The 13,548-nt window shown below is 36.8% G+C and overlaps 1 protein-coding gene across 1 annotated transcript in view; it reads left to right on the top strand.

Moving 5' to 3' along the window:
- Positions 1-13,548, top strand: part of LOC129030780 (ankyrin repeat domain-containing protein 36C-like) — a 175,447-nt gene that overhangs the window by 97,376 nt on the left and 64,523 nt on the right. The window contains exons 55-68 of the mRNA XM_063649066.1: positions 1,608-1,636; positions 1,739-1,811; positions 3,525-3,553; positions 3,656-3,728; positions 5,418-5,446; positions 5,541-5,613; positions 7,285-7,313; positions 7,408-7,480; positions 9,150-9,178; positions 9,273-9,345; positions 11,018-11,046; positions 11,141-11,213; positions 12,885-12,913; positions 13,008-13,080. Coding sequence (XP_063505136.1) covers positions 1,608-1,636; positions 1,739-1,811; positions 3,525-3,553; positions 3,656-3,728; positions 5,418-5,446; positions 5,541-5,613; positions 7,285-7,313; positions 7,408-7,480; positions 9,150-9,178; positions 9,273-9,345; positions 11,018-11,046; positions 11,141-11,213; positions 12,885-12,913; positions 13,008-13,080 — 714 coding nt within the window. The remainder of the gene's footprint in view (positions 1-1,607; positions 1,637-1,738; positions 1,812-3,524; positions 3,554-3,655; positions 3,729-5,417; positions 5,447-5,540; positions 5,614-7,284; positions 7,314-7,407; positions 7,481-9,149; positions 9,179-9,272; positions 9,346-11,017; positions 11,047-11,140; positions 11,214-12,884; positions 12,914-13,007; positions 13,081-13,548) is intronic.

Below are 13,548 nucleotides of genomic sequence, written 5' to 3'. Positions count from 1 at the left end.
TTGGGTGTGTGGGTGGGTGCTCGCCGAAGCTGCACTTTCCGATTCAGCAGGCCTGAGATTCTTCATTTGTAATAAATTCGTGGGTGACGCTAATGCTGCTGGTCTGGAACATGATCTTCGCAGTAAGATTATACACTTCCCCACATTGAAATTGGGAAGAAGAAGTATGGAGAGCAGTTCAAGACATAAGGGGCTCTGGGGAACAGCATAGTTTTGCTTTAATTCTACAGCATGGTTTCTCTAAGGGCGGAAGGAGAAAGAGAGGAAGTATAGATTTTACAGACGTCACATCGTGCTGCTAAGAAAAGACAGAAAACTGATAGTAATAACTCATAGACCCTATAGAAAGAGAACTAAGGAGAGCTTGATGTGGCAATTATGTTCCCAAGGAAGATGGATTGTGAGGGAGGAAGGAGTGAAAAAAGTTATTTATATAATTTTGGGGTTTCTGCTGAGGAAGCCTGAGTGAACTCACTTCAGATGCACCTGGAATATTTGCCTAAAAAATATTTGATTTTGGCATCTCCAGGAACTACAGGAAGCAGGAAACAATGCAAGAATTGGGACAAAGCACACTGATTACTCCTTTTTGTTACTATTAGGCATCAGAGATACAAGTTTTGTTGATTTTAGTTATAGAAATGAGATCAACTTGAATACGAATACATTGGCTTCCTTGTTCAAGTAGCTACCTCTTGGATAAAAAAGCTATTTCATGAAAGTTCTTTAGAGAATAACATGATACTCCCAAGAAGCCTATTTTAGAAACAAAAATTATGTAGAATTCTTATTAACTCCTAAAATGGTCATTTTCCATGAATATTGGAGTGAGATCTGAATGAAAAACTTATTAATATCTAATGCTTGTAGCAGTTTTACTTTGTAGAAGTATGTCCAAATTGATAATTGATGATATTTTTATTGAGGCTAATATATTATCCTTTGGTGCCATGACTGGATGAAGAAACTTTCAGAAGTCTAAACTAGTGGATACAGGACACTTAAGCAAATTATTACACCATATGGGTGTGAGAGATAATGAATACTATCTCCTAGGTATCAGCAAACAGATATCCAAGGTGATCAAATTAGGACACTTCGACTGAAGAGATGTGAAGTGTACATTCAACTGAAGTGTCATTGTAATTGTGTATCTTCTCAGTTATTGGGCATATTAAAGAGCATCATGAATGTTTGTATTGTAGTGGTGTAAATGTTTTTGATTTCTTTCATGAAAGACCTGTGGGATCATGCAGCACCTGCTTTGACATTGATTTTCACATGTACGAGTTGCTCCTGTGATTTTAGATCACTTTGTCCTCATCACTCGCCATATCCGCATTGATATTGACACGGTTTTATTTTAGTTTTCGACATATGACAAATCATACCATGTTTGAAATTGTAAGGATATATTTCATGCAGCGTGTATTCCCTTTGGTCAGCATATTCCTGTCCTGTTCCAGTACCAAGACACAAAGTAGAAGACACCAGAGCCTACACTAGTACAGGCAGAAGGATACAGCTTGATGCTAACACTGCATGAATGTACAGAAAACTTTATCACATTTATATATGAGTGATTATGTATCGCTTTTGCTTTTCAGTGTCTTCTCAGAAACAACCAGCCTTGAAGGTAATTAAACTGTCATTTATATTGTGAACTAGTGAATGTATAGTCTATGAAACATACTTCATTGATTTATTTATTTATTATTTTGTTTCAAATTCCGTTCAGGCTACAACTGATGAGAAAGATTCTGTTTCAAACATAGCCACAGAAATACATGATGGAGAAAAATGTGGGACAGGTAATTTTGCAAAACACATTTAATGTCATGTTCAATCCATTTAGAAAAGAACTTCTCTTCTCTGAATAAATCAGTTGGGTGGGGGGTGGGGGGTGCTCACCGAAGCTGCACATTCTGATTCAGCAGGCCTGGGATTCTTCATTTGTAATAAATTCGTGGGTGACGCTAATGCTGCTGGTCTGGAACATGATCTTCGCAGTAAGATTATACACTTCCCCACATTGAAATTGGGAAGAAGAAGTATGGAGAGCAGTTCAAGACATAAGGGGCTCTGGGGAACAGCATAGTTTTGCTTTAATTCTACAGCATGGTTTCACTAAGGGCGGAAAGAGAAAGAGAGGAAGTATGGATTTTACAGACGTCACATCGTGCTGCTAAGAAAAGACAGAAAACTGATAGTAATAACTCATAGACACTATAGAATGAGAACTAAGGAGACCTTGATGTGACAATTATTTTCCCAAGGAAGATGGATTGTGAGGCAGGAAGGAGGGGAAAGAAGTTATTTATATAATTTTTGGGTTTCTGCTGAGGAAACCTGAGTGAACTCACTTCAGATGCGTAAATTTTGGAATTTAGAAATTTTAAAAATTGGAATATTTGCCTAAAAAATATTTGATTTTGGCAGCTCCAGGAACTACAGGAAGCAGGAAACAATGCAAGAATTGGGACAAAGCACACTGACTCATTACTCCTTTTTGTTACTATTAGGCATCAGAGATACAAGTTTTGTTGATTTTAGTTATAGAAATGAGATCAACTTGGACACGAATACATTGGTTTCCTTCTTCAAGTAGCTACATCTTGGATAAAAAAGCTATTTCATGAAAGTTCTTTAGAGAATAACATGATACTCCCAAGAAGCCTATTTTAGAAACAAAAATTATGTAGAATTCTTATTAACTCCTAAAATCGTCATTTTCCATGAATATTGGAGTGATATCTGAATGAAAAACTTATTAATATCTAATACTTGTAGCAGTTTTACTATGTAGAAATATGTCCAAATTGATAATTGATGATATTTTTATTGAGGCTAATATATTTTCCTTTGGTGCCATGACTGGATGAAGAAACTTTCAGAAGGCTAATCTATAGGATACTAGAAACTGATGCAAATTATTACACCCCAGGGGTGTGAGAGATAATGAATATTATCTCCTATGTATCAGCAAACAGGTATCCAAGGTGATGAATTTAGGACTCTCCCACTGAAGAGATGTGAAGTGTACGTTCAAATGAAGTGTCATCGTAATTGTGTGCCTTCTCAGTTATTGGGCAAGTTAAAGAGCATGATGGATGTTTGTAGTGTAATGGTGTAAATCCTTTTGATTTCTTGAATGAAAGACACGTGGTATCATATAGCACCTGTTTGACAGTGATTCACACGTGTATGAGTTGCTCCTCTGATTTTAGATCACTTTGTCCTCATCACTCGCCATATCCACATTGATATTGACACGGTTTTATTTTAGTTTTTGACATATGACAAATCATACCATGTTTGAAATTGTAAGGATATATTTCATGGAGCCAGTATTCCCTTTTGTCAGTGTATTTCTATCATGTTCCAGTCCCAAGACACAAAGTAGAAGACATCAGAGCCTACACTAGTACAGACAGAAGGATACAGCTTGATGCTAACACTGCATGAATGTATGGATAATTTTCATATTTTTATATGAGTGACTATGTATCGCTTTTGCTTTTCAGTGTCTTCTCAGAATCAACAAGCCTTGAAGGTAATTAAACTGTCATTTATATTGTGAACTAGTGAATGTATAGTCTGTGAAATATACTTCATTGATTTATTTATTTATTATTTTGTTTCAAATTCCATTCAGGCTACAACTGATGAGAAAGATTCTGTTTCAAACATAGCCACAGAAGTGAAGGATGGAGAAAAATCTGGGACAGGTAATTTTGCAAAACACATTTAATGTCATGCTAAATCCATTTAGAAAAGAACTTATCTTCTCCAAATAAATCAGTTGGGTGGGGGGGGGGGGGCGCTCACTGAAGCGGCACATGATGATTCCGCAGGCCGGAGATTCTTCATTTGTAATAAATTCGTGGGTGACACTAATGCTGCTGGTCTGGAACATGATCTTCGTGGTAAGATTATACACTTCCCCCCATTGAAATTGAGAAGAAGAAGTATGGAGAGCAGTTCAAGACATAAGGGGCTCTGGGGAACAGCATAGTTTTGCTTTAATTCTACAGCATGGTTTCACTAAGGGCAGAAGGAGAAAGAGAGGAAGTATAGATTTTACAGACGTCACATTGTACTGCTGGAAACAGACAGAAAACTTATTGTAATAACCCATAGACACAGTGGGGGAACTAAGGAGACCCCTGGTGTAACAATTATATTCCCAAGGAAGACGGATTCTGAGGCAGGAAGGCGGGAAAATAGGAAGTCATTTACATAATTTTGGGGTTTCTGCTGAGGATACCTGAGTGAACTCACTTCAGATGCATTTGGAATATTTTCATAAAAAAATTTGATTTTGGCTGCTCCAGGAACTACTGGAAGCAGGAAACAATAGTATAATTGGAATACACCACACTGACTCATTACTTCTCTTTGTTGTGAGGAGGCATCAGAGATACATGTTTTGTTGATTTTAGTTATAAAAATAAGATAATCTTGAATAGTAATATATTTGCTTCCTTGTTCAAGGAGCTACCTCTTGGATAAAATAGCTATTTAATGAAACTTTTTTAGAGAATAACATGATACTCCCAACAAGGTTATTTTAGACACAAAAATTATGTTGAATTCTAATTAACTTCTAAACTGGTCATTTTCAAGGAATATTGCAGTGATTTCTGAATGAAAAACTGATTAATATCTAATGTTTGTAGCAGTTTTACTTTGTAGAAGTATGTCAAAGTTGATAGTTGATGATATTTTTATTGAGGCTAATATAGTATCCTTTCGTGCCATGACTGGATGAAGAAACTTTTGGAAGGCTAAACTGGTGGATACAAGAAACTTAGGCAAATTATTACACCACATGGGTGTGAGAGATAATGAATATTGTCTACTAGGTATCAGCAAACAGATATCCAAGGTGATCAATTTAGGACACTCCCACTGAAGAGATGTGAAGTGTACGTTCAACTGAAGTGTCATCGTAATTGTGTGCCTTCTCAGTTATTGGGCAAGTTAAAGAGCATGATGAATGTTTGTAGTATAATGGTGTAAATCCTTTTGATTTCTTGAATGAAAGACACGTGGTATCATATAGCACCTGCTTTGACATTGATTCTCACGTGTATGAGTTGCTTCTTTGATTTCAGATCACATTTGTCCTCATCACTTGGCATATCCATATCGATATTCACATGTTTTTATTTTAGTTTTTGACATATGACAAATCATACCATCTTTGAATTTGCAAGGGTATATTTCATGGAGCCTGTATTCCCTTTTCTCAGTGTATTTCTGTCACGTTCTAGTCCCCAGACACAAAGTAGAAGCTATCAAAGCCTACACTAATACAGGCAGGAGGACAGAAGTTGATGCTAACACTGCATGAATGTATGGATAAATTTATCATATTTACATATGAATGATTATGTATCGCTTTTGCTTTTCAGTGCCTTCTCAGAAACCACCAGCCTTGAAGGTAATGAAACTCTCATTTATATTGTGAACTAGTAAATGTATAGTCTATGAAAAATGCTTTCTTTACTTATTACTTCATTTCAAATTCCATTCAGGCTACGAGTGACGAGAAAGATTCTGCTTTGAATACAGCCAGAGACAAAAAGGATAAAAAAAAATCTAGGACAGGTAATTTTGAAAAGAGATTTAATGTCATGTTCAGTCCAGATAGATAAGAAATTCTCTTCCCTGAATAAATCATCAGGGGGCTTGTCGAAGCTGCGCATTGTGATTCAGCAGGGCTAAGATTCTTCATTTTGAATAATTTCTTGGGTGATGCTGATGCTGCTGGTACAGAACATGATCTTCACTGTAAGATTATACACTTCCCCACATTGAAATTGAGGAGAAGCAATCTGGAGGCAGTTCAAGACATAAGGGGCTCTGGGGAACAACATCATTTTGCCTTAATTCTACAGCTTGTTTTCAGTAAGGGTGGAAGGAGAAAGAGAGGCAGTATAGATTTTGCATACGTCACATCGTACTGCTAAAAACAGACAGAAAACTTGTAATAACCTGTAGACACTGTAGGAGAAGTAAGGAGACCCCTGGTGTAGCAATTATTTTCCCAAGGAAGACGGATTGTGAGGCAGGAAGGTGGGAAATGAGGAAGTCATTTATATAATTTTGGGGTTTCTGCTGAGGAAACCTGAGTGAACTCACTTCAGATGCATTTGGAATATTTTCATAAAAAATACTTCATTTTCACAGCTCCAGGAACTGCTGGAAGCAGGAAACCGTGCTAGAATTGGCATAAAAACACACTGACTCATTACTCCTCTTTGTGACTATTAGGCATTAGAGATACATGTTTTGTTGATTTTAGTTAAAGAAATGAGGCAAACTTGAATATGAATACATTTGCTTCCTTGTTCAAGGAGCTACCTCTTGGATACGATAGCTATTTCATGCAACTTCTTTGGAGAATAACATGATACTCCCAACAAGGCTATTTTAGAAACAAAAGTTAGGTTGAAGTTTAATTAACACCTAAAATGGTCATTTTCAATGAATATTGGAGTGATTTCTGAATGAAAATCTTATTAATACTAATGCTTGGGGCAGTTTTACTTTGTAGAATTATGTCCAAATTGATAATTGATGATATTTTTATTGAGGCTAATATAGTATCCTTTCGTGCCATGACTGGATGAAGAAACTTTTGGAAGGGTAAACTAGTGGATACAAGAAACTTAGGCAAATTATTACACCACATGGGTGTGAGAGATAATGAATATTGTCTACCTGGTATCAGCAAACAGATATCCAAGGTGATCAATTTAGGACACTCCCACTGAAGAGATGTGAATTGTACGTTCAACTGAAGTGTCATCGTAATTGTGTGCCTTCTCAGTTATTGGGCAAGATAAAGAGCATGATGAATGTTTGTAGTATAATGGTGTAAATCCTTTTGATTTCTTGAATGAAAGACACGTGGTATCATATAGCACCTGCTTTGACATTGATTCTCACGTGTATGAGTTGCTTCTCTGATTTTAGATCACATTTGTCCTCATCACTCGGCATATCCACATCGATATTCACATGTTTTTATTTTAGTTTTTGACATATGACAAATCATACCATCTTTAAATTTGCAAGGGTATATTTCATGGAGCCTGTATTCCCTTTTCTCAGTGTATTTCTGTCACGTTCTAGTCCCCAGACACAAAGTAGCAGCTATCAAAGCCTACACTAGTACAGGCAGGAGGACAGAAGTTGATGCTAACACTGCATGAACGTATGGATAAATTTATCATATTTACATATGAGTGATTATGTATCCCTTTTGCTTTTCAGTGCCTTCTCAGAAACCACCAGCCTTGAAGGTAATGAAACTCTCATTTATATTGTGAACTAGTAAATGTATAGTCTATGAAAAATGCTTTCTTTACTTATTACTTCATTTCAAATTCCATTCAGGCTACGAGTGATGAGAAAGATTCTGCTTTGAATACAGCCAGAGACAAAAAGGATAAAAAAAAATCTAGGACAGGTAATTTTGAAAAGAGATTTAATGTCATGTTCAGTCCAGATAGATAAGAAATTCTCTTCCCTGAATAAATCATCAGGGGGCTTGTCGAAGCTGCGCATTGTGATTCAGCAGGGCTAAGATTCTTCATTTTGAATAATTTCTTGGGTGATGCTGATGCTGCTGGTACAGAACATGATCTTCACTGTAAGATTATACACTTCCCCACATTGAAATTGAGGAGAAGCAATCTGGAGGCAGTTCAAGACATAAGGGGCTCTGGGGAACAACATCATTTTGCCTTAATTCTACAGCTTGTTTTCAGTAAGGGTGGAAGGAGAAAGAGAGGCAGTATAGATTTTGCATACGTCACATCGTACTGCTAAGAACAGACAGAAAACTTGTAATAACCTGTAGACACTGTAGGAGAAGTAAGGAGACCCCTGGTGTAGCAATTATTTTCCCAAGGAAGACGGATTGTGAGGCAGGAAGGCGGGAAATGAGGAAGTCATTTATATAATTTTGGGGTTTCTGCTGAGGAAACCTGAGTGAACTCACTTCAGATGCATTTGGAATATTTTCATAAAAAATACTTCATTTTCACAGCTCCAGGAACTGCTGGAAGCAGGAAACCGTGCTAGAATTGGCATAAAAACACACTGACTCATTACTCCTCTTTGTGACTATTAGGCATTAGAGATACATGTTTTGTTGATTTTAGTTAAAGAAATGAGGCAAACTTGAATATGAATACATTTGCTTCCTTGTTCAAGGAGCTACCTCTTGGATACGATAGCTATTTCATGCAACTTCTTTGGAGAATAACATGATACTCCCAACAAGGCTATTTTAGAAACAAAAGTTAGGTTGAAGTTTAATTAACACCTAAAATGGTCATTTTCAATGAATATTGGAGTGATTTCTGAATGAAAATCTTATTAATACTAATGCTTGGGGCAGTTTTACTTTGTAGAAGTATGTCCAAATTGATAATTGATGATATTTTTATTGAGGCTAATATAGTATCCTTTCGTGCCATGACTGGATGAAGAAACTTTTGGAAGGGTAAACTAGTGGATACAAGAAACTTAGGCAAATTATTACACCACATGGGTGTGAGAGATAATGAATATTGTCTACCTGGTATCAGCAAACAGATATCCAAGGTGATCAATTTAGGACACTCCCACTGAAGAGATGTGAATTGTACGTTCAACTGAAGTGTCATCGTAATTGTGTGCCTTCTCAGTTATTGGGCAAGAAAAAGAGCATGATGAATGTTTGTAGTATAATGGTGTAAATCCTTTTGATTTCTTGAATGAAAGACACGTGGTATCATATAGCACCTGCTTTGACATTGATTCTCACGTGTGAGTTGCTTCTCTGATTTTAGATCACATTTGTCCTCATAACTCGGCATATCCACATCGATATTCATATGTTTTTATTTTAGTTTTTGACATATGACAAATCATACCATCTTTGAATTTGCAAGGGTATATTTCATGGAGCCTGTATTCCCTTTTCTCAGTGTATTTCTGTCACGTTCTAGTCCCCAGACACAAAGTAGCAGCTATCAAAGCCTACACTAGTACAGGCAGGAGGACAGAGGTTGATGCTAACACTGCATGAATGTATGGATAAATTTATCATATTTACATATGAGTGATTATGTATCCCTTTTGCTTTTCAGTGCCTTCTCAGAAACCACCAGCCTTGAAGGTAAGGAAACTCTCATTTATATTGTGAACTAGTAAATGTATAGTCTATGAAAAATGCTTTCTTTACTTATTACTTCATTTCAAATTCCATTCAGGCTACGAGTGACAAGAAAGATTCTGCTTTGAATACATCCAGAGACAAAAAGGATGGAAAAAAATCTAGGACAGGTAATTTTGAAACGAGATTTAATGTCATGTTCAGTCCAGATAGATAAGAAATTCTCTTCCCTGAATAAATCATCAGGGGGCTTGTCGAAGCTGCGCATTGTGATTCAGCAGGGCTAAGATTCTTCATTTTGAATAATTTCTTGGGTGATGCTGATGCTGCTGGTACGGAACATGATCTTCACTGTAAGATTATACACTTCCCCACATTGAAATTGAGGAGAAGCAATCTGGAGGCAGTTCAAGACATAAGGGGCTCTGGGGAACAACATCATTTTGCCTTAATTCTACAGCTTGTTTTCAGTAAGGGTGGAAGGAGAAAGAGAGGCAGTATAGATTTTGCATACGTCACATCGTACTGCTAAAAACAGACAGAAAACTTGTAATAACCTGTAGACACTGTAGGAGAAGTAAGGAGACCCCTGGTGTAGCAATTATTTTCCCAAGGAAGACGGATTGTGAGGCAGGAAGGCGGGAAATGAGGAAGTCATTTATATAATTTTGGGGTTTCTGCTGAGGAAACCTGAGTGAACTCACTTCAGATGCATTTGGAATATTTTCATAAAAAATACTTCATTTTCACAGCTCCAGGAACTGCTGGAAGCAGGAAACAGTGCTAGAATTGGCATAAAAACACACTGACTCATTACTCCTCTTTGTGACTATTAGGCATTAGAGATACATGTTTTGTTGATTTTAGTTAAAGAAATGAGGCAAACTTGAATATGAATACATTTGCTTCCTTGTTCAAGGAGCTACCTCTTGGATACGATAGCTATTTCATGCAACTTCTTTGGAGAATAACATGATACTCCCAACAAGGCTATTTTAGAAACAAAAGTTAGGTTGAAGTTTAATTAACACCTAAAATGGTCATTTTCAATGAATATTGGAATGATTTCTGAATGAAAATCTTATTAATATCTAATGCTTGGGGCAGTTTTACTTTGTAGAAGTATGTCCAAATTGATAATTGATGATATTTTTATTGAGGCTAATATAGTATCCTTTCGTGCCATGACTGGATGAAGAAACTTTTGGAAGGGTAAAGTAGTGGATACAAGAAACTTAGGCAAATTATTACACCACATGGGTGTTAGAGATAATGAATATTGTCTACTAGGTGTCAGCAAACAGATATCCAAGGTGATCAATTTAGGACACTCCCACTGAAGGGATGTGAAGTGTACGTTCAACTGAAGTGTCATCGTAATTGTGTGCCTTCTCAGTTATTGGGCAAGTTAAAGAGCATGATGAATGTTTGTAGTATAATGGTGTAAATCCTTTTGATTTCTTGAATGAAAGACACGTGGTATCATATAGCACCTGCTTTGACATTGATTCTCACGTGTATGAGTTGCTTCTCTGATTTTAGATCACATTTGTCCTCATCACTCGGCATATCCACATCGATATTCACATGTTTTTATTTTAGTTTTTGACATATGACAAATCATACCATCTTTAAATTTGCAAGGGTATATTTCATGGAGCCTGTATTCCCTTTTCTGAGTGTATTTCTGTCACGTTCTAGTCCCCAGACACAAAGTAGAAGCTATCAAAGCCTACACTAGTACAGGCAGGAGGACAGAGGTTGATGCTAACACTGCATGAATGTATGGATAAATTTATCATATTTACATATGAGTGATTATGTATCCCTTTTGCTTTTCAGTGCCTTCTCAGAAACCACCAGCCTTGAAGGTAATGAAACTCTCATTTATATTGTGAACTAGTAAATGTATAGTCTATGAAAAATGCTTTCTTTACTTATTACTTCATTTCAAATTCCATTCAGGCTACGAGTGATGAGAAAGATTCTGCTTTGAATACAGCCAGAGACAAAAAGGATAAAAAAAAATCTAGGACAGGTAATTTTGAAAAGAGATTTAATGTCATGTTCAGTCCAGATAGATAAGAAATTCTCTTCCCTGAATAAATCATCAGGGGGCTTGTCGAAGCCGCGCATTGTGATTCAGCAGGGCTAAGATTCTTCATTTTGAATAATTTCTTGGGTGATGCTGATGCTGCTGGTACAGAACATGATCTTCACTGTAAGATTATACACTTCCCCACATTGAAATTGAGGAGAAGCAATCTGGAGGCAGTTCAAGACATAAGGGGCTCTGGGGAACAACATCATTTTGCCTTAATTCTACAGCTTGTTTTCAGTAAGGGTGGAAGGAGAAAGAGAGGCAGTATAGATTTTGCATACGTCACATCGTACTGCTAAAAACAGACAGAAAACTTGTAATAACCTGTAGACACTGTAGGAGAAGTAAGGAGACCCCTGGTGTAGCAATTATTTTCCCAAGGAAGACGGATTGTGAGGCAGGAAGGCGGGAAATGAGGAAGTCATTTATATAATTTTGGGGTTTCTGCTGAGGAAACCTGAGTGAACTCACTTCAGATGCATTTGGAATATTTTCATAAAAAATACTTCATTTTCACAGCTCCAGGAACTGCTGGAAGCAGGAAACCGTGCTAGAATTGGCATAAAAACACACTGACTCATTACTCCTCTTTGTGACTATTAGGCATTAGAGATACATGTTTTGTTGATTTTAGTTAAAGAAATGAGGCAAACTTGAATATGAATACATTTGCTTCCTTGTTCAGGGAGCTACCTCTTGGATACGATAGCTATTTCATGCAACTTCTTTGGAGAATAACATGATACTCCCAACAAGGCTATTTTAGAAACAAAAGTTAGGTTGAAGTTTAATTAACACCTAAAATGGTCATTTTCAATGAATATTGGAGTGATTTCTGAATGAAAATCTTATTAATACTAATGCTTGGGGCAGTTTTACTTTGTAGAAGTATGTCCAAATTGATAATTGATGATATTTTTATTGAGGCTAATATAGTATCCTTTCGTGCCATGATTGGATGAAGAAACTTTTGGAAGGGTAAACTAGTGGATACAAGAAACTTAGGCAAATTATTACACCACATGGGTGTGAGAGATAATGTATATTGTCTACCTGGTATCAGCAAACAGATATCCAAGGTGATCAATTTAGGACACTCCCACTGAAGAGATGTGAATTGTACGTTCAACTGAAGTGTCATCGTAATTGTGTGCCTTCTCAGTTATTGGGCAAGATAAAGAGCATGATGAATGTTTGTAGTATAATGGTGTAAATCCTTTTGATTTCTTGAATGAAAGACACGTGGTATCATATAGCACCTGCTTTGACATTGATTCTCACGTGTATGAGTTGCTTCTCTGATTTTAGATCACATTTGTCCTCATAACTCGGCATATCCACATCGATATTCATATGTTTTTATTTTAGTTTTTGACATATGACAAATCATACCATCTTTGAATTTGCAAGGGTATATTTCATGGAGCCTGTATTCCCTTTTCTCAGTGTATTTCTGTCACGTTCTAGTCCCCAGACACAAAGTAGCAGCTATCAAAGCCTACACTAGTACAGGCAGGAGGACAGAGGTTGATGCTAACACTGCATGAATGTATGGATAAATTTATCATATTTACATATGAGTGATTATGTATCCCTTTTGCTTTTCAGTGCCTTCTCAGAAACCACCAGCCTTGAAGGTAATGAAACTCTCATTTATATTGTGAACTAGTAAATGTATAGTCTATGAAAAATGCTTTCTTTACTTATTACTTCATTTCAAATTCCATTCAGGCTACGAGTGACAAGAAAGATTCTGCTTTGAATACATCCAGAGACAAAAAGGATGGAAAAAAATCTAGGACAGGTAATTTTGAAACGAGATTTAATGTCATGTTCAGTCCAGATAGATAAGAAATTCTCTTCCCTGAATAAATCATCAGGGGGCTTGTCGAAGCTGCGCATTGTGATTCAGCAGGGCTAAGATTCTTCATTTTGAATAATTTCTTGGGTGATGCTGATGCTGCTGGTACGGAACATGATCTTCACTGTAAGATTATACACTTCCCCACATTGAAATTGAGAAGAAGCAATCTGGAGGCAGTTCAAGACATAAGGGGCTCTGGGGAACAACATCATTTTGCCTTAATTCTACAGCTTGTTTTCAGTAAGGGTGGAAGGAGAAAGAGAGGCAGTATAGATTTTGCATACGTCACATCGTACTGCTAAAAACAGACAGAAAACTTGTAATAACCTGTAGAAACTGTAGGAGAAGTAAGGAGACCACTGGTGTAGCAATTATTTTCCCAAGGAAGACGGATTGTGAGGCAGGAAG

Source organism: Pongo pygmaeus, chromosome 12 (assembly GCF_028885625.2).
Source record: "Pongo pygmaeus isolate AG05252 chromosome 12, NHGRI_mPonPyg2-v2.0_pri, whole genome shotgun sequence".
In the NCBI taxonomy this organism is placed as follows: domain Eukaryota; kingdom Metazoa; phylum Chordata; class Mammalia; order Primates; family Hominidae; genus Pongo; species Pongo pygmaeus.
Note: the sequence above shows the minus strand (reverse complement) of the source record. Positions and strands in the feature narration are given on the sequence as shown.